This window comes from Apteryx rowi, unplaced genomic scaffold (assembly GCF_003343035.1).
Source record: "Apteryx rowi isolate R43461 unplaced genomic scaffold, aptRow1 scaffold_53, whole genome shotgun sequence".
Classification (NCBI taxonomy): domain Eukaryota; kingdom Metazoa; phylum Chordata; class Aves; order Apterygiformes; family Apterygidae; genus Apteryx; species Apteryx rowi.
Window position 1 is genome coordinate 2,770,077 of NW_020450794.1, and position 20,397 is coordinate 2,790,473.

Below are 20,397 nucleotides of genomic sequence, written 5' to 3' on the forward strand. Positions count from 1 at the left end.
CAGCCCCCTGCCCAGCCACGCGGCGGCCAACATGGTGGGAGCCGCCCCTACGCGCGCTGCGGCCCTGCCCGCGGCAGCGAGCGGCCCCGCGCCCCCGCCGCCATCCGCCGCCGCGCGGGGGCTGCGGGCAGGCTCCGAGCCGCCGGGAGGGCGTGTGTGTGGGGGAGCGCGGCCGTACGGCCTTTCGCGGCGCTTTACGGCAGCCCCTTCCCCGCCGCGCTTTACGGCAGGCCGCGGGCCATGCCGGGGGGAGGCTGCGCAGGCCCGAGCAGCGGAAGACGCGAAACGCGCTTCCGCACGGGCGCTACCTGCCCGGAGCCGCCGCGGCTGCGCCCACCCATCCCGAAGGGAGAAGCGGGAGGTGCTCCGCCGCAGGCTCGCCTTACCGCAAGAGCTTCCTCAGAGGCCTTAAGTGGGCTCTTGTGCTTGGGGCTTTCTGGTCCTGCTCCTCTCACCGGTGTTTGTTTTAGCTCACGGAAGAATGAGCTAAAGAAAAGTTTATTTTTCCTCTTCCCCTGATTTATTTTCTTCTGAGATTCCTACCCCTTTTCTTAGGGAGACACTTTTCTTTTCCAGATTTCTGGCATCCAGTTGTTGCAGCAGTGAAGCAGAGACTGCCTTGGACTTTTAGAGGAATTACAGAAGAGGAAAATATGCTGCAGGAGGATGGTACATTGTGGTATCTACAGGCATACCTCGCTCCATTGCTCTTCACAGATACTGTGTTTTTTTTTTTTTTTTACAAATTGAAGGTTTGTGGCAACCCTGCGTCGAGCAAGTCTATCAGCACTCTTTTTTGCATCAGCATGTGCTCACTTTGTGTCTGTGTCACATTTGGGTAATTCTCACAATATTTCAGACTTTTTCATTATTATGATATCTGTTATGGTGATCAGTGATCTTTGATGTTACTACTGTAATTGTTTTGGGGTGCCACAAACTGCACCCACATGAGACAGTGAACTTAATTGATAAATGTTGTGTGTGTCCCAACTGCTCCACTGACCGGCTGTTGCCCTGTCTCTCTCCCTCTCCTCGGGCCTCCCTAGTCCCTGAGACACAACAATATTGAAATTAGGGCAATTAATAACCCTACAATGGCCTCTAAGTGTTCAAGTGAAAGGAAGAGTCACACGTCTCTCACTTGAAATCAAAAGCTAGAAATGATGAAGCTTAGTGAGGAAGGTATGTCAAAAGCCGAGACTGGTGCAAGAGGCTGAGCTTTCAGCCTAACAGTTCCCCAAGTTGTGAAGGCAAAGGAAAAGGTCTCTAAGGAAAGTCTTAGAAGTGCTACTCCAGTGAACACACAAATGATAAGAAAGCGAAACAGCCTTACTGCTGATATGGAGAAAGTTGTAGTGGCCTAGATAGAAGATCAAACCAGCCACAACATTCCCTTAAGCCAAAGCTGAATCCAGAGCAAGGCCCGAACTCTCTTCAATTCTGTGAAGGCTGAGAGGGGTGAGGAAGCTGCAGAAGAGAAGTTTGAAGCTAGCAGAGGTTGGTTCACAAGGTTTAAGGAAAGAAGCCATCTCCATACCATAAAAGTGCAAAGTGAAGCAGCAAGTGCTGATGTAGAAGCTGCAGCAAGTTATCCAGAAGATCTAGCTAAGAGAATTGATGAAGGTGGTTACACTAAATAACAGATGTTCAATGTAGACAAAACAGCCTTATGTTGGAAGAAGATGCCCTCTAGGACTTTCATAGCTAGAAAGGAGAAGTCAATGCCTGGCTCCAAAGCTTCAAAGGACAGGCTGACAGCAAGAGAACTACAACTGACAGCAGAGACCTAGAATTAGAAGTGGAGCCTGAAGATGTGACTGACTTGCTGCAATCTCATGATAAAACTTTAACGGATGAGGAGTTGCTGCTTATGGATGAGCAAAGAATGTGGTTTCTTGAGATGGAATCTACTCCTGGGGAAGATGCTGTGAACATTGTTGAAATGACAACAAAGGATTTAGAGTATGACATAAACCTAGTTGATAAAGCAGCAGCGGGGTTTGAGAGGACTGATTCCAAGGAGTCAATTGATGCAGCAAACTTGACTGCTGTCTTATTTTAAGAAATTGCCACAGTCACCCCAACCTTCAGCAACTACCACCCTGATCAGTCAGCAGCCATCAGCATCGAGGCAAGACCCTCCATCAGCAAAGAGATTATGACTCACTGAAGGCTCAGATGATGGTTAGCATTTGTTAGCAATAAAATATTTTAAAAAATTTTTTTAGACATAATGCTGTTGTACACTTAGACTACAGTCTAGTGTAAACATAACTTTATATGCACTGGGAAACCAAAAAAATTTGTGTGACTCGCTTTATTGCGATATTCACTTTATTGCGGTGGTCTGGAACCGAACCTGCAATATCTCTGAGGTACGCCTGTAAATGCTACACGGAAACACTGCTAAGATTTAGCCCCCATGAATTCAGTCAGTGTTCTCTGATTACACAAGCTAGCTAATAATTGACAAGAGAGGTTCTAGAAAAATAGCTCACATCCACAATGTTTAACTCTACCCTTTCCATGGACATTTGAAAGACGATTGTTGTTTTACTACTATCTTACAATTAAAGTTAGTAATAGTTTATGAGGGGAGAATGAAGACAGAAGTGAAAGAACACATCCAAAAATTCCAGAGAAGCATTGGCTAAAAAGATTCCTGCTTTTAAAATTTCAGTTCTGCCTTCTACTCCTTAAGCAACACCACACAAGGTTCTTTCATACAAGCTCAAGAGTTATTTGAAAAAAAATAAAACAAGTCTTAACACATACTTTCCCTTAGTTGATACAGAAGGTTCCCTCTTCATGTATGGGGGCAGAATTAACTCTGAGCTTGCAAGAAAGCATGCCTCTGCTGCTGCCCAAATTCCTAAAGGTTGATGTTAAAACTCCATTTAGCCACATGACAGTCAAAGGCCTTCGGCTACTGTGTGCCCATTCAGACTTAGATGGGCACACAGTACTAAACGACATTAAAATAGCCATTAATCACAGTTACTGTAATGAGCATACAAAACCTGGAAGGAACAAACTGCTTGCCACTTCAGAGTTAATATATAGAATTCGCCTGAAATACCTCACCCTTCAAACTAGTTTGCAATTTCAAGTATATTGAAGTAGATTCACACTGAGGCAGCGTTGAGTAGTTAACATGTTCTTTGACACCTGTAGATCTCACGTTTTCATACACAAATTGCTGAGGAACCATACTTTAGAACAGATCTGCAAGTCAATTAATGAAAAGGCAGAAGTAGTGAAACTTCAGTTATTTTCTTACAATTTAGAAATATGAGAAAGAAAACAAGCTATAGCAACACATTTTTGAAAAACAAATTTTAATACACATACTGAAGACTTTTCATTTGCAATTTTACTGCACTAGATGATGATCCTGACTACATAAAATTACAACACTTTACTCTTGCAGAATATCCTTCTGCAGCAATAACAGAACTAAATGAAAGCAAGCACAGTATGTTCACATTAAATATCTTGTAATAACTGTTAACATCCACACCAGCATTCTGGTTATAAATAGTAGGTTATATTACTGTATAATGCTCTTGAATGAATCAGACTTCTCAAAGTTTAATGAAAAAGGTACATAAAATCTAATTTGTTGTACACATTAAATATTGTAATAAGGAAATTTTCCCTCAAACTAGACTAGCATTTTAAATAAAATCTCAAGTATAAAAAAAGCTATAAATACAGAGCTGCAAAACAGAAAACTAAATCAATTTCAATAATGTGTCATTTTTTACAGCTATAAAAACTGTACTGTCTCAACATGAAGGTTCCCAGTTTTTTGGAAACACTTCTATACTTTTTAGATTCTTCAAGTTAACTACATTGCTAAAAAGCAACTCACATTGTCTTCTCATGAAAGGGTTCTTATTTTTAAATTGGTAGGTCCAACATCACTTTAAACTTAGAGGAAAAAAATCTCTTATTGCACTGCAGTGAACCGAGTAAAATACACTTTCCACTACTCACTGTGTAGCACGTACTCCATCATCCTTCCCATGTGGGCTAGTAAACCTACGGGAGGAGTCAAGCAGCAGCACGATGGTTCAGTTTGTCCTACAGCCATTTTGAGCAAACCTCTGGTCTCACTAGTTGCTGAAGGGGAATCTCACACCACAGCAAGCAACAGCGCTAGCAGGGCATCAAGTACTGTGGTAGGCTGCAATTCAGTGCATTTTATTGCAGCATGTCCATCAGGCTATTTCAGATATTATGACTATGTGTCAAATTTATCAAGGCAGCTCTTTTCACAATGTTTGAAGCTGATAAACTCTTGAACCTTTTTTCAAAAGATAACCCTGATCATTTAGAGATCCAATAAAGCTTTCAAAATCAGATACCTGGAAAAAAAGACAAATAAATATCAAATTGGAACCATAAAATTTCAGCAGATGTAAAGCAACACAGACAAGTTAAAAGAATTGCACTATAAGTGCACTACAGAAAGTGAATTAAAAATAGGTTAATTTCCTTAGCAAACCTCCGACCTGCTGGTACACAGTCGGTTGCATCATTTCTTGCTTTACTTGCAAACCATTTTTTAATGAGTAACATATGCTTATATCCAAGTTCTGGATCATAAAATGAGGAACATGTTTCCTGCAGAGAGATCTTAGAGAAAGAAACTGCACAACCCCCAAAAGTAATTTATAGCTAAATAAAGTCTAATTTCAGAAGCTCTTGTTGATTTCAACAGTTTCCAATTTCAAAGTATTTACTACATTAATAGAACTCTGAGTGGGGCAAAAAAGTTATATATATATATATGAAGACAAAGCTAGAATTAACTGGATTAGCTAGTTTCAACTGAAACTAGTCACTGAAGGAATGACTGATGGGTCATGTGAAGAGAGCTGGCAATAACAGACTGTGTTGGATTTGGTGCGGATCCTGCAATCTGGCAATCTTATTCGTAGTTAACACTCACTCGAGTCTAGAGACTGAAGCCATCTTGTGCCAGCAGGCCAAAGTGGGTTAACAAGGTAACAGAGAACAATGTAACTGCCCACAGTAAATTCCATGAAAAGCAATTCACTGTCACTACTTTTCACTCATTATGCCGGATATCCAGTTTTAAGTTTTCATTGGCATCTGAAATTTTTCATCATGAAGTAAAATGCAGAATTAGCTATCAATGTTTTCATTTGGCTAAAGCCCCCCAGAAGTACAGAATACAAGTCAATTATGGGATAAAACTCACTTGTGGCTATGTGTCCAACATGATGTTCCCAAATGACACCATTAGGACACTTGAAGAGGGAATGAAAACCCAGAAAATATATTTGAGCCAGAGATGGCCAAGCAGAGGCATTAACTGCACTGCTGAAAGAAATGAATTCACCACAAAAGTCACAGGAATTAGAACGAGGTGTCCCCTCAGGAGCTGAAGAAAGTAAAATATACTGCAACCGAACTTGTCCTTCGTAAAACAAAGCACAGTCTTGTTAAGGACAAGCTTCAGAAGTAGAAGTAGCCCTTACTAGTGCAAGGCGGTGTTACTGTCAAACAGCTAATAAGATTAGCAAAGCTTGCAAGTGAAGACAATCCAGGGAGAGCATTCAGACTAAAAGCAGTATACGCTGCTTATTTCTGTTCACTGCAGAGAGCCACAACAGATGTGCCTTCTCCAATTTCCATTTTGCAATCAATAGTTTTGACTACTCTTATTATAGTTTGTTGAAGAAATGTTTTGATTTCCTGACTTACTCGTATTTGTAATTCCTTTGCAATCTGTCGAAGCTGTTGTAATTCAAAGAGATTGTTGTAGGTTCTTTCTGCAATATTGTTAAGGGCAGAAACAAATCTTTTTGCTTGTGACCGATTGCTCATCCCAGATCCATGCTGTGAGCGTTCAAAGTCCAGTTTTCCGAACTCATCTGAATATGTTCCTAGCATGCTAGAAATACATAAATCAATAGAAGGTAAAAGCAAAAGTACATGAATTTCCTTCCTGAAACATAAAATTGCTTAAGATTAAGTTCCCAGAAGCTGCACTGGAAAATCATCCCCTAGTAATAAAGTCGCCATCTAGGGAACTAAACGTCTGTCCAAATCGCTTTTGACCTTAAATTGCCTTAAATTGTTCAACCACAATGACTGCAAGTAATGACAAGAGAAAAACACTTATGGCAGTGCCTTCTAAAATACTGTGCATTGATACTCATAACCAAAGATCTATTAAGCAATCATATTCAGTGAAACCTAGGGCTGCTGACGTTTTTTTTTTTAAAACGAGCTAATAAATCTGATTATTGGTATTAAGGGCCTGAACTTTATCAAGTCTTTTCTTCACTGTGTATGCATATCTGTATTAAAAAAAAAGGCTTTGAATGAGTAATACTGTGTTGAATTATCTATTTTTAAACCACTGTGTATTACCTGTATTTCATTATTTCTATTACATCCTCAGCATCTTCCTTGGTAGATTTCTCCCTTAATTCCAGCCTTGATCGTGCCTTAACCAAAAAAAGAAAAGTTTAAGACACACAATACTTGACATGCACAAAGGTATAACAAGCACAATGTTTAAGAGGACAGAGTTAGAAACAAGCCTACAGGATTTAGAGAAATATTTCTGTTTTTCAATGGCATCTTCTTCCTACTCATGTTAGTAGGCTGTAGCTTGGAATTTATTTGCCTTTATGAGTGTATTCTTGGAAAGCAACAGATCACAAATAATATTAAGACACAGCCTTAGGGGAAAAGGCAACAGTTTCAGCTTAAGACAGGCAGCAGCTTGTCTGTCTGCACTTTTCTTTTTTCCTCCCTTTGTTAGAACTTGACGGGTTCTGCCCCCTCCCTTCCCCAGGGTGTTTTACCTCATAAGAAGCTTTAAGTAGCATTAGCCCTTAAGTGTTTGTAAGACTCTTGGATCCTTACCTTCCTCTCTTTTTTCTTTTAAAAGAAAGGGGAAAAAAAAAGCATAGGAGGCAAGCAGCAGTGAAGAATTACGGATCATCAGTAGTGGTTTAGAAATAATCTCCTTGCTTTCAGTTTGAATTTACCTCTGTAAGTCGAATCAGTGACTCTAGCTGCCTCGTGGTGATTGGTGTGCTGTCTGCTCCTTGCTTCTGCTTCCGGAGCTCAAGGTAGAATCCCTGGAGGACCTCAGCAGCTTCTGGAGATAAAGTCGGGTGAACATACTGCCGAGCGTATCCCACATACTTCCTCAGCAGCTGGTGTGGAATGGCATCGAAGCTTTCTCCTGGTGGGATCTAAACCCATTACAAAGACCTTGGATTTCAGTTCTGTCAGAACTCTATGCTATACATATTTTAACATGAAAATTTCTTCTGTGGTCTGGTGAGATCTTTGTATGAGTGTGTGAACCTTTTCTATAAGGGCCTTAGTGCTTCATTTGTGAACTTTTACTTAAACTCCATATACCATGCTTAGACAGGTAATTAGACGCATTTGGCCATTTCAGAAAAAGCAGCAGAAGCTTCTCAGTTGCAATGATGACAAGTGCCAAACATGACTGAACTGTATCAAAAATTCTCTCAAAAGCCTCTTCCAATTTTTACCAGATATATACCCACAGAAGAATAAGTCATCACTGCTGTTCTCCCCTTTCCAAAAGCACACAGGTTAATTCCCAGCAGGGGATATTTCTCCTCAGACCTAGCATTTGACAATATCAGCCCTCAAACTGACCACTGAAGCTTAACAGAAAACACACTTCACCTCCTAAATCCCCAAACTTGTCCTGGGTTGCAGATGCCCAAGGATTTGTTTACACACTACTTTATTTGGATTCACTCACAGCACATCTTGTTATATAGGCTACTTGATTATACCCAGTCTAAGTAGCTCTTCATGGAAATCAAATACAGCAAACTTGTTTTAGAGCACTTTACACGCAGTCTTCCCACCACCTGTCTTTCTCTGAGCTGGGCAGGAGGAGATGAGGGGGAAAGGATGAACAAGGAGCAGCAATGTTAGCAGAGGAGCTAAAAAAGCTCAGCTGATAAATTCTCCCCTGGGCAGAGATTAAGATGGCTTAAGATGCAACTTTAGGTAACATCATCTACCTTGCTGGAGCTGCTACAACAGGCAACTGGCAGAAGCTGGTGGCTGGGGCCTTAAATGGTTCCTTTTTAAATTCAGAGCCAATTATCATGAGAAGAATGGGAGCGAGAGACTGAAGACATCTGGCATAGCTAGGTGGCCAGGTCCCAGTGCAAAGACCACCACAGGGAGGAAGGTAGCAGCAGTCACAAGTCCTACCTTCAATCTTTCAAGCAATGGTCGATCTGAAATGGCTTCAAGAACGGAGCGATCCTGTGTGTTGGTACGAGTCACAACAGCGCTGCTGCATGCTGCCTGCTTTCCAGCTCGGATTGCCATCACGTGCTCAGACAGCAAGTGATCGTGATCTTCATTTGGAGTGTCCAGCAAAATAAAAACCAAGTCAAATCTTGACAGTAAAGCGCTCCCCATTCTAGAGTAAAGGCATAAGAAAACCACACATTACTTGTAAAAAAGTGGAAAACTACAGCAACTGTTTGCTCTGTATGAAAGATTTAGAAAAGCCTGCTCCATGCTTTTAAAATAAAGCAAAACAGCAATTTCTCTCTCAAAAGCCACCAAAAATTATTGCAATAAGATTGTGTTCAAGCTCCAGAAAAGTAGAAAGCAATTATACACAAACTACAAAACTGCCAGAAGCACCTAATCCTGAACTATAAGCAGCATTTCAGAAAGTGCTCACTTCAAGTTCTCAGACACTGTTTTGGCTTTGTTGTAATGTCCTCCAACAGGGTTTGCTGCAGCAATGATGGACGTCCTAGCAGGCAAGCTGCAAACAATGCCAGCCTTGGCAAGGCTGATGCTTTGCTGTTCCATGGCTTCCAACAAAGCCTGGTGCTGGTTTCCCATCTTATCAAATTCATCTATTCCACAAATCCCTGGAAACAGTTAACACAGGACAAAAAAGCTTATTAGAAAACACACTGACTGATGGACAAATATATGCTACAATCCAGTGCTATATCTGAAGTCCAATTTAGAGTCTAGTGACTGCAGGAGACATTGGACCAAGCCTCAGCTTCAGCAAGCTTTGTTTTCATTTCATGCTGCTGCAGCCGAGCCACTAGCGAGCTGACCTAGCTCACAGAAGGAGTGTCCTGAGTACACACCAAGAAGATGAAGCAAGCATTTAAAAATAAAGATAGGAGACAAGTATCATAAGCAATTTATTTTTCAAAGCCTTGGCAATCCAGTAGCTGCCATTAGATCAGAATTTTCAACTAGGAAATTCTAGCTATTTAACGCCTCAAAGACGACTGGTACGTGAATTGCAGAACTTCAGTTTTAAATACATTATCTACTGCGAGTGCCACCCTTAAGAAAGAAGGGGCCACCTTCAGAGAAGTCACTAGAGAAGCTCAGAACTTCCCAGATGTGGAAAGCCAGTATCATACTTCAAATATACACTTTTAATCCACAATAATGCAAGCACTATATTTAAGACCCTTAAACTCATCAGCACAAACTGGAGTCTTTATGTGCTCATTTACTTGTGGGAGTAGGAAGAAGAAAAAAAATGGAGGGGGGGGGAAAAAAAGCCCAATCCAAATTTCAATCTGAAGGAAAATCTGGACATTAACACATGCAGACCATACAAAAGGTTACAAGTGTTACCTTGATCTCCAAGCACTAAAGCACCAGCTTCCAAGGCAAAGTCTCCAGAAGCGCCATCTCTAGACAGTGTAACAGTCAGGCCAGAGCTGGTGGAAGTATTACCACAAACATACACACCTCGAGGAGCAACATTACACACTGCCTAGAAGGGAAAGAAATACTTTTTTCCCCCTCCCCAAGGTGAATGATTTCATAAGGCTTATTCTAAAGAAGCAACACAAAGCAAGAACAAGTTTTTTGTTATTTTCAACTTAACATGGCCCGACAGTAAAGTTACAATTCCTTGCAACCCCAGGAGGCACACTTCTGCAAAACAATAGGAATAATTTGGGTCATAATACTTGCACATAGCCACGTCTACCGTGTTTTCAGAACTCCTGGAACTTTGGGCACAACACTGACATTGTTAAGTTTATTGAAATGCTTGGGGATGTGCTATCTGTCACCAAATTGCAGCCACGTAACTTTGGTATCTTCAGACTCCCAGGTCTCTTTAGTCCAACATCTTGTCTGAGTGCCCAACGCAAGCTGCTTCAGAGGAAGCATGTGTAGTTCTCCCCACAACAGGGGGATGAAGGACAGTCCTAGCCTCCTCCATGCCTTCAGTATCCAGAAGGCAGCTTGCAATTTGAAATATGAAGTAGAAAAACATAGCATGGTAAGTTTGAAGAAATTTTACACAAACTGGCAAAACACAGTGGTATTGCAGTTAAATTTGGCTAGAATACGGAATTATCTTAACTGGCCTTTCCCAATAAATCTCTGGAGATAACTACTGGTGCCTCTATTTTATTGAAAAGTTAACACCCAAAGCATATTTGTTCAGTACCAAACATATGTGAAAAGTGCTGACTACTAAATAAAAAAAAAAGTTCCTACACAGCTTTGGTTTTCTCCTCGGGATGTTTCCTATAAAAGTGATGATTCAGAGGAGTATCATCTCCAGGTCTTATCTGAGGGACAGACCATTAGCTTTTCTGGAATGGCACTCCATTATTTAGTAATGACATGAAAAAGCAAATCATCTACTATATGCAAGTGATTTCCCATTCAGAGAACAAAATATAAACATTGTTTGCAAGATACTTGCATATACACGTCATTGGTTAAATTTTTCTAAGTCCTAACCTAACGTGTCAACATTATTATATTTTTTTTTAAATGAGGTATGCAACACTGCAAATCTAAGTGAACTCTGTCTTCCTTTCCTGTTCTTTTTTCATCCAGACTTCACAGTAACCATGGAGAAAGACACAGAACTTTAAAGGTGTTCAGTTTAAGAGGGAGAAATTCTATTATTTCTGGGGTTTGTTACAGTTATGCAGAAATGCCCACCAAGACTAAGGCTCAAGGGTAGCAGCAAGTCCTTTTTCCAAAATGGCTGATATCTGGTTTAGCAACATAGAAATAGGATAAGGGAATGGGAACAAACTTCCCAGAAGGTGAGCAACATGGTATTGAGTATCACCATAGCTCCAAGAATGTACTTGATTACTTGACAATGAATCCGCTAAATGAAGACAAGAAGGAGCGAAATTCCTCAGTGGGGAAGAGAGTGGGTACAAAAAACTAAGAAGGGCAGGGGACCAACCCTAGAAAGTACTTGGAAGCCCACAGGCTTGACTAAGTGCACTTGCTTTGGTAAGTGTTTTAACAGGCTGATTCTTCTGCAAGGCTGCCTGGAAGGAGAGGACAGCAGGGGACCCCTCTGGGTGCTGTCCTGCACCTGAGGTGAGCAACATGAAAAGTTAGCTCCAAGTAGGCTCAAGCACTTTGGTCTTAGCAAGCTATCCTACTATGTTTACAAGACAGCATGATAACAAGGAATGAGAAGAAAAAATTAACACGTACTTGCAACATTTGACTTTTTCCTAATCCTGGATCTCCAACAACCAGAACATGTGGATCTCCTCGCACTGGGATTCTGTTCTTGTCATCTACAAACTTCTGACATCCTCCAAATAATGCCAGTGCCAAACCTGCCTTTACAATCTGTAGTGGTACATACCAAAACGAGTTAAGCATTCGATCATGGCAACCATTACTGACGGCTCCCTAGAATGAGCCATAATAGCCTTTTCCTACTGGATGGAAGGACTTAAAACCCGTAAGATACTTCCAACGGAATGAGGCTGCCACCACTTTTGTCAGTTCATGCACAGGCACAGGACTGTGAAAAGTCACTTGTAAACACACCACCACCTCCCCTCCCCATCACACCACCTCTATGGCTAAGCTTTAGAAATCCTTTAGGAGATTATCCGCTTGCCACAGTAAACATTTCAGACTGAAGCTGTAAGCAGAGCTGTAAAATTACTTACCTCATGGCCATAGATAGCAGGACAAAGAGAGCTGAAAAAACAAAGCACACTATAAAATGGCAGGAATACAAATCTTGTATTACTACTAAATAATCACTTACCCTGTCTCACTTGTTGCAGGCTACTTCTATAAGCACATAGAAGTTATTATTATTTTAATCCCCACCAGAACAGGGGTTTTGGAGTAAAAGCAGTATCACATTTCTTGACATTTTTGGATAACCAGATATACTTGACACAATTAGAAAAGCCTTTCATTTGAGTTTGCACAAACACAGAGGAGAACCAATTTCCCAATGGTTGCTGCACCCACTCTTATCCTTATCAAATAGCTATGTGTAACCCTCATAAGCCTCCTTTTGAAGGTGCTATAATTTGACATTCTTTGATTCCAATTGAGAGGACCTGAAGGACACTCCAGCTAGAAGAAATTTACTTCTTGGTCTGCACAGAGGGTCTTTCACACCCTCTGCTTAGTTCTCTCATCTCTTTCCTCTGCTGTAGAAAGGCAGAGTGGAGAACAAAACTGCGCACGTGAGTTGAATTTGCTCAGTGAGAAGCAAAATTAATGCATCGCTTTTTTTAATCTATAGCTTTCTGTCTCAGAGTTGAACTGAAATACTAACTTCCCTTAATGCTTAAATCCCTCCCAAAGTCCTAACATCCTCAGTTTCCCCTACTCCGCATTCCCTGCGGCAATACTTTCTGCCCCTCCCATGCCCCTCACCCACTTCAATTGGCTAAATCTCTATGCTATATACTGCACAAGCCTGATAGACATTTCATAGCTTTAAGATTAGCTGTCAAGTTCGACTGACGTTGGCCATGCCAATTCAGAAGTTATTCTAGGTGCTGACACAACTTACTTCACAATGAGCCTGAACAGATTTTCCTCAGCTTGAATTTCTTGAACAGCATAAAGGTCTTTAAGAGAAAATTCCATGAATGCTCTTTGAAAAGTCTCATCAAAATTCTTTGTTTTTTGTCCTTTACTGTTGCTGACAGAATTCGCCTCAATGTACAACAGGAACACACACTTGTCATTCTTATTTTTAGAAGCTCCTGTTAGAAAGATGACATAGAATGAAGGGAGGTTTTTATATCTTAAGTACTGAGGTTATTGACAAGTAGCAGAGGGTAATCCAGAAATATTAAGTATGGGCATGTGCAAAATAAAGGTTGTTCATATATAAGTAGTTGAACACCTGCATTTTCAAAAATTAATGCAAAGTATGTAAAAGCTTCTAATTACATTTCTTCTTTAAGTTCACTGCACTTAGGTACACGGTAAAATACTCTGCCATTTTGGGATGGAGGAGTGTGTGTGTGTGCACGTGTATGTATGAATATTGGGTTTTATTTAATTCATAATTACTATTTGGTAACAGGATTTTCTCCCAGAAAAAAATAAGTTTTCCAGGAATTCTAAATTATTACCTTATTCTGGTCAAATAAGAGTTATATACAAAATTTTTCACCCTTAATATTTACAGAAAGAATCTACAGAGCAGAAGAACTAAACACATATCTTAACAATTAACATTTCCTAGATCCTTAACAGAATGGCTACTGAACAGAGAATGCAGTCTCATAGCAAACCACACTTGTGGGTCTCTGCAGTATATACTATGACAGCTGTTCAGAATATGTACTTCTTGATCTTGAAAAAAGAAGGCCTCATAAGATTTCTCCAAAGAGGACTAAGCTGAGAAAGATCACGTGCCTCACAACAGCATGACATGGCTGTTTTTATATTATTGCATAAGCACTAGAAAAAGTCCTCACAAAGAAAAAGATATTTTGAGATGATGCATTTTACCTTCCTCAGTGCTTGACACCTTAACTATCCCTGTAATTGTGACCATATCTCCTGGGACGCAACTGTCCACAAGATCTTGCACCAGTTCACATTCTATTGTGCGAGGGATTCGACCTGCCTCTCGCTGGTCATCTGCCATGAGCTCCTGCACCCTGCAAAACATGAGGTGAGCCCACACTCCATACATAGCATTTCCAGTTCAGTTCTGGTGCAAGAAATCTGTACACGTGCACTTCAAACCAATCCTTTCTGAATTGACAAGGGAGACAGCAGAAACACCCTAATAAGCACTAGAAATAGCAACACTAAATTTGGAGAGCCTGAGGCTTTTTCAGTTAGAACTTTAACCAACAGGTACTTATTACATATAAATCCTAGAAAGACAGAGATAACAAACTCCGGAAATATTAATCAATGTTGGAGTTTAGATTTTCTAGCTCTGATGAACACGCTCATGTAGGAATAAATACAGCATACAAAATAATATTATTTTGTATATGAAGCTTATCTTAATGGTCAAATATTATGGCTCTGATAAAGGTAACTGGCAATTTTGATAAAATAATAACCCCTGCAAACCCCAAGAAATTCCCTCAGACCACAGCAAGAACAGGAACTTTGCACAGTTGTAAAAAGCTCGCAACTAACAAGTTCTTTAAAAGGTTCCAATTTTGGGTCTGCACTTAGAGCTCTGATAGTTAAGCTCAGAGTAAAGCTTCTCCTAAGAAGCTGCATTAAACAGCACCCTCTAGAGCAGCTGTCAAGAATTTTTCAGTACTATCATTTTAAATGAGGTTTATTAAAGAAAGTTAAAGTACACACTGTAAGACTTTTAATACAGAGCACATGAACTTAGAGAATCTGAGTGCAAGAAATGGAAATAAAGTAAACAGACTCCATCTTTTTCCAAGCTGACACCCCACTCGCAGTAAACTAAGAGGACAGACAAGAAATAATGGAACATATATGGAACATAAAACTATCCGGCAATATTAGGATGGATGGTCATAGTGCAGCAGAAGTGAGGAAGCAATGAAAAATAGCTCCACTGTCCACCTTCCTGCACTTTAACATTGTTAATTTCTGTGGAAGCAGCAGCACATTCCCCAGAGTAAAGAACTCAGTTTGAGCTATACTCACTTTTTGATTAGACATAGAAAGTAGATGAATGGCAGCCCCAACATTATTTCCACCTACCGAGTGTACCTCAGGGACTGGGGGACACAACCGATATCACTTCAAACTGACATTTTTAACATTTAAATTTATATTCAGTTCATTCAAGTCAGCCGTTGCAGCTGACAAACATAATGTAGTAGGACTTTCCTAGCTGACTTACAGTTCATCAAAAGGAATTACTGAATAATAGATGCAACTAAAAACAATTGAGGAAGGCTGCATAGAGCCTGATCTGAACATTTCTCAATGAAGTCAGTCAAGAGAAGAAGCAGCAGCTACTGAACTGAGTAGGGGTAATATTTAAGGTATCCAAGTTCTCTGAGGAAACAACCACTTGGAAGCAATTTTCTCCAGTAGTACTTGCTGCAAGAGAGTAAGGTGCTTAAACTTGCACAACACAACATGTAATGAGCAATCTTTTCACTTTTGGCTACCCAACTGAATTACATTTTTGTGCAGAAGCAAAGAGATGCATTAAAGCGCTTACTTAACAGACTGCCAGTCCACTGTAGTGGTTAAAGGAGAGCTTCTGTCTACTGCGAATGACCGGCCACGGCACTCAGGAACAAGGCACTGTAACAGTATTCATTCCAAATCATTCTCAACATTAACCAGTCTTTTTGATAGTAGGCAGAAGAAGGGCAAAGGCAGGCAACCCCCCCCCCAATAATAAGTTATGCAGTAATACCAAGTTGCATGGTAAGTTTTGCTTTAAATAGCTGAACTACTGTTGTGTCTTTTTTGTTTGTTCGTTTTGTTTAATCTAAATATTACTAGTGTTGCTTTTACCAAACATGACAGAATTGCAAAAGGGAAAAGTCTCAAATTAGATGATTTAAACTTACTTTAGCTGGAAGAGTGTATTTTCCATCAGGTAGAGGAACACCCTGAACGTCTCCACATGTGGCACATACAAAGGCTAGCTTAGTGCACAGAGGTTTAATGTTACTGACACGCACAACAGTGCCCCGCAAGGCAATATATTTCCCATAACAGTTGGCCCGAACATTTTTCAGCTGAGTTAGCGGATCGTAGTTGTACACCCTGCATAGAAATTAAGCATTAACATTTTGAAAGTTTATTATCCTTAAATGAACAACAACATAGACGTTTACATACTATTAGCAGTGATTCAGAGCAAAGATTAGACAGTAACTTTAGCTACAGACCCATGGCACAGTCTTTGGTTCCTGTTCTTGAAAGCAGCCTAACATTTAATATATTCCATGTGTTACACCCCAGTAGCTGTGAAGTTTATGCATACAGTGCAGCAGCACAGACACCTCCCTCCTGTAAACATCTCAGACTAATGATACAACAGAAATTAATCTATAGTCACATATAACTGTCTCTTTGAATAATTCCAGATTAAAAACAGAGTTCAGACTTGCAACATAAAAGGATCAAAGATTTATTTTACTTGCACTCCAAAACAAAGGGTGGATTTTCATGCTTCAGGGACATAACAACACGGTTGTCATTATGTGCAACACAGAGCACCTTGTTAACGAGGCCCAAGAATACCCAGCAAAAACATTCAGAATAACAAACTTCAGTCCTGTGGATGCTGCAGAACCAAATGATTTCAAACTACAGAGGTCTCCAAAAACCAGTAAGTTATGCAAACCCACTAATCTACAGTGTCTTCATAATCACTACCTAAAATAAGTTGCTTTCAATGATATCCCCTTGGTTTTCAGTCATAGCAATCTGCTCCTTTGATCACACACAACAAAGCAAACCTCTTTGCATTCCCTATAAAAACAAACCTAACATCCATTTTATGAGCATGGCATTTTATTGATTTTCCTAAAATACTTCACAGAATAATGGTCTAACTGTCCCTTAGGTATATACAAGCTCTCAAATTCTTTCCTGGACAGTTTTTCCTAGATGCATTTCACTGGCTAATTAAAAGGGTGCAGTTTTATAACAATGCAAAGGTTAAAATATACCACAGTCTGATGAATCCAAAAATTAAATCCATCTGCTGTGCCAAAACATGCTCTCTCCCCCATGTCAGGCCAGGGCCAGCAGAAAAATCAAACTGAAATAGAGTTCATACTGCCAGTCCCTCATTTCCTGAGGTCTGAGACTCCATTATTTCTGAATTCCCCAGACATAAATCAAATTATTACCAAGGACTTGCTTAGTTAAGATCCCTAAGGAAGCCACAATTTTAAAGTGGTAATAGTAATTACTATGATTCTTGTAAGCACATGCTTATGCAGAATTAGTGTAGCTTTAATCTACTTCATTTCAAACTAAAGTTTAATTAATAAGACCTAATATTCTTGAGTTCTACAGGTAACCCTTTAATAGATTTAAGCTAATATGAAATAACACATCCTTATACCACTGTCAGAACACTCATACAGGGAATAATAAGTATTACCAGTTCTAGTTTAGGTCCACACCCTCCAAATCAACTTCCTTATGAAGACAAACCTCTGCTAATAAAATGCTAGATCATGATCCCTTCCTAACTTCTCCATTAAACAGCAGAAATCTAAACACATTCCTCTGTTTTTAAATCAATAGGTATTTCAGTTTTTCAACTTATAAGTTACTTTTCTGCTTGTAACTAGAAGATGTTGTAAGCTGTTTCTTCAGCTTATAAGCAGGTTTCATTTTGCTTTTTCTCTCAAAGACAGTCCAGCTTTTGTTGTTGTGAAGAAAAAAGCAAAATACAGACTTTTCTTCTAGAAATAGCTTCACAAAGTCTCATAAATAAATAACTAAATAGCTAGCCAGCCAGCTTTCAGCGTGGGTACTGACAACGATTACACAAGAAGCAAGTAGATCTTCCTGCAAATAGCACAAATACACCACACCCATTACCTGGCATGAATGTGTGGCACATTTATTATAGGTTCTCCATCAAGCGGTAATCCTTCTTCCACCTGCAGCTCAGCAGCATGCCTTTCAAGGTCCTTTGTCAACACCTAGACAGAAGAGAAAGGCAGACACAAATGTAGTAAACCATACAATATTGATACAATTTGCTATTGATTACCATCCACTCCTATTAGACCTGCTGCTCAAGTATCAAGAGCACTCTGCTGTCCAGTGACCACAGCTAAAGAGTATTTTTCTGCTCTGAATGGTTTTAATCTTTGTTTTAAAGGGGGGGGGGGGGAGGGGGAGAACCTCTTGCTGTTGTGCTTGTTTAAAAACAAAACAAAACCCCCAAAAAACAAAATCACCACACATAAAATAATCAAAGTGTCCAGTTTCATTTGATTCAAGCAGAAAGATCTGAGGACTTGGCTGTCAAACATAGGGAAATGCTACTTTAAGAGACATGGGACAAAGACGGGAATTCTTGAATCTGTCCCCCACTCACCCACCAGCCATCATTCTGCTACATGAGGTGGGACAAACAGCACAGGTAACTCACTGTTCATTAATCAAACAGGAATTAGAACTCCATATTACATAAGTGCTAGAACTATACTTAGTTTTAGTCAACTAGTTGGAAGATGAACAAGCAAAACGCACCAAGACCAAAGCATTTACAAAACATGATTTTGAAGGCCATGCAGAAATGGTGTAGAGGGAAGAGTTACTGATATTTGAATAAACAGTAGATTTTTGTAAGTTAGAAAAACACAAATATTCAGTTTCTAGAATATAATTGCCTTTAAGTCCCACTGATTCCTTTTCATGGGAGGTAGAGGGGCATAAGCTTGCATGCATTAGAACTTCATATTTACCTGGTGAATTGCCAAACCCATGCATTGCAGTATTTTCTGAGGCATATCCCTTAATTCAGTAGATATATTTGGTATTGATTTAGTTAATTCTCTGTCTTGTATGAGTTCCTTATAATCCACAAGAATACTTCCTTTTCTCTCTATTTCATCCTGTGAAACATTTAAAGTTATAAAACACACTTCAAGTTATAAACACAAATATCTAATGCTTACGAAATGATTTGGATATGCTATAATAGATGCTGAAAACATGCAAGATTTTACAGTGCTATTTCATCAACAACAGGATTTTTTTTACCTTATCATACAGCTCAATGCGTTGCATGAAAAACTTTTCAAAGGCTTGAGTCTTCAGCACAAAAGGAGACTTGTCAGCATAAGCTAATCAGAAACACACTACATCAGTAATTGACAAAAATAATTATTTTCATTTCAAAGAATACATAAAAAGGCAATTTCTCCCCCATTATTTTTTCTGTATTCCAAAACTGAGCAAGATGATAGATCTCTACAGTATCACAGTAACATTCTAAGAACATACTTTGTCTAAGATGACAGAGAACAAGCACTTAAGCCAAAGGAAACTAAATAGTATAACAGCTGCTAAATATTATAACTGCTTCCTTTGACCTTGGGGTGCAACTTAACATCTACATGAGGAGGTCATGCCAAAAAAAAGGATCACTAGATGTTCAACAAAGGTACACGTATTCCAGTCTTGAGCAGATTACAGGTTTTACATGGCTAACGGGCCAGGTTTAAGAAAGAGCGTATTTTACATTATCCAAGATTTCCTTCCAAGGTCTGGAGCCCACAGAGAGTACAGTATGCCATAAAATCTCTACCAAATCCTTGCTTTGATATATCAAATACGGACTTCAGCTGCGTTCCATTTCATTTATCCACACTACTTGTAATCAACTCTAAGGAAAACAGAATAAGATATTAACTATATATAACTGAGGTCTAAAAATACCTTCAGAGAAATAAAGTTTCCAGCCTTTATATGGAATAAACTGGTCCAACGTTGACTGAATTAATCGAGGTTTTGCTAGAAAACATTAAAGCTAGATTAAACCAAGGTAGACACAAATTTTCTTTTTATTTTAAAGACACTGAAACTTTTATTTAACTTTTACTTTATTCTCTATCACTCTTCAGAGTATTCAGAGGCAAACAGTTATAGTTCAATGCAAAGGTCGGTCAAAAGAAGTTGTTTTGAAAGTGTTACGTCGTCAGAAAATAAAGGGAGAAGCACAGGAGCCGGCTCACCGGGTTCAATTTTGCTTCTCCACTCTACACTTTGTCCTCTTCCTCGCCATCCTCCTCGCCATCCTCCTCGCCACCCCTGGAAGCCTCTTCCCCGGCTGCATCCCCTGCCTCTGGGCTCCTTGCTCATCCCGCGTCGCGAGAGCGGCCCCTGTCAGGCAGCAGAGAGGGAGCGAAAACACGAAATGGCAGCAGCAGGCTCCCTTCGCAACGGTCACCGCTCGTGAGGGCTTTTGTGCCACCTATAGCACCGTAGGGCCGCGCCGCGCCACCCCCCACCCCACCCCGAGGAGACAGCAACGCTCGCCCCCTCACCCACGTTCTATTTTGGCGCCCACAACACGTCGCTTCCGGTGCTGCCGCCAATCCCGAGAGAGCGGGGGGGGCGGCAACGCCCCGCCCCACCGCGTCGCCATGG

At 40.2% G+C, this 20,397-nt stretch overlaps 1 protein-coding gene across 5 annotated transcripts; it reads right to left on the bottom strand.

The window, feature by feature from the left end:
• Positions 1 to 2,193: 2,193 nt before the first annotated feature.
• On the bottom strand, positions 2,194 to 20,239 carry MCM8 (minichromosome maintenance 8 homologous recombination repair factor). 5 transcript variants are annotated; one of them, XR_003255916.1, is made up of 19 exons: positions 19,983 to 20,239; positions 19,687 to 19,761; positions 19,009 to 19,091; positions 18,711 to 18,860; positions 17,836 to 17,939; positions 15,840 to 16,038; positions 15,482 to 15,567; positions 13,816 to 13,967; positions 12,863 to 13,058; positions 11,997 to 12,027; positions 11,527 to 11,667; positions 9,676 to 9,817; positions 8,744 to 8,939; positions 8,260 to 8,473; positions 7,038 to 7,247; positions 6,412 to 6,488; positions 5,740 to 5,929; positions 4,003 to 4,373; positions 2,194 to 3,228 (listed from the first exon to the last, which is right to left on the bottom strand). XR_003255916.1 is itself a non-coding variant. In XM_026080779.1 (18 exons), exons 1-18 carry the CDS (start codon positions 20,107 to 20,109, stop codon positions 4,281 to 4,283), a joined length of 2,466 nt encoding a protein of 821 aa, XP_025936564.1. In that variant the 5' UTR covers positions 20,110 to 20,239; the 3' UTR covers positions 3,306 to 4,280. The 5 variants fall into 5 exon arrangements, 4 of the variants coding, with proteins under 4 accessions (XP_025936564.1, XP_025936563.1, XP_025936566.1 ...); XM_026080779.1 differs by lacking the exon at positions 2,194 to 3,228 and having other exon boundaries at positions 3,306 to 4,373; XM_026080781.1 differs by lacking the exons at positions 2,194 to 3,228; positions 4,003 to 4,373 and adding an exon at positions 5,322 to 5,352.
• Positions 20,240 to 20,397: the final 158 nt, after the last annotated feature.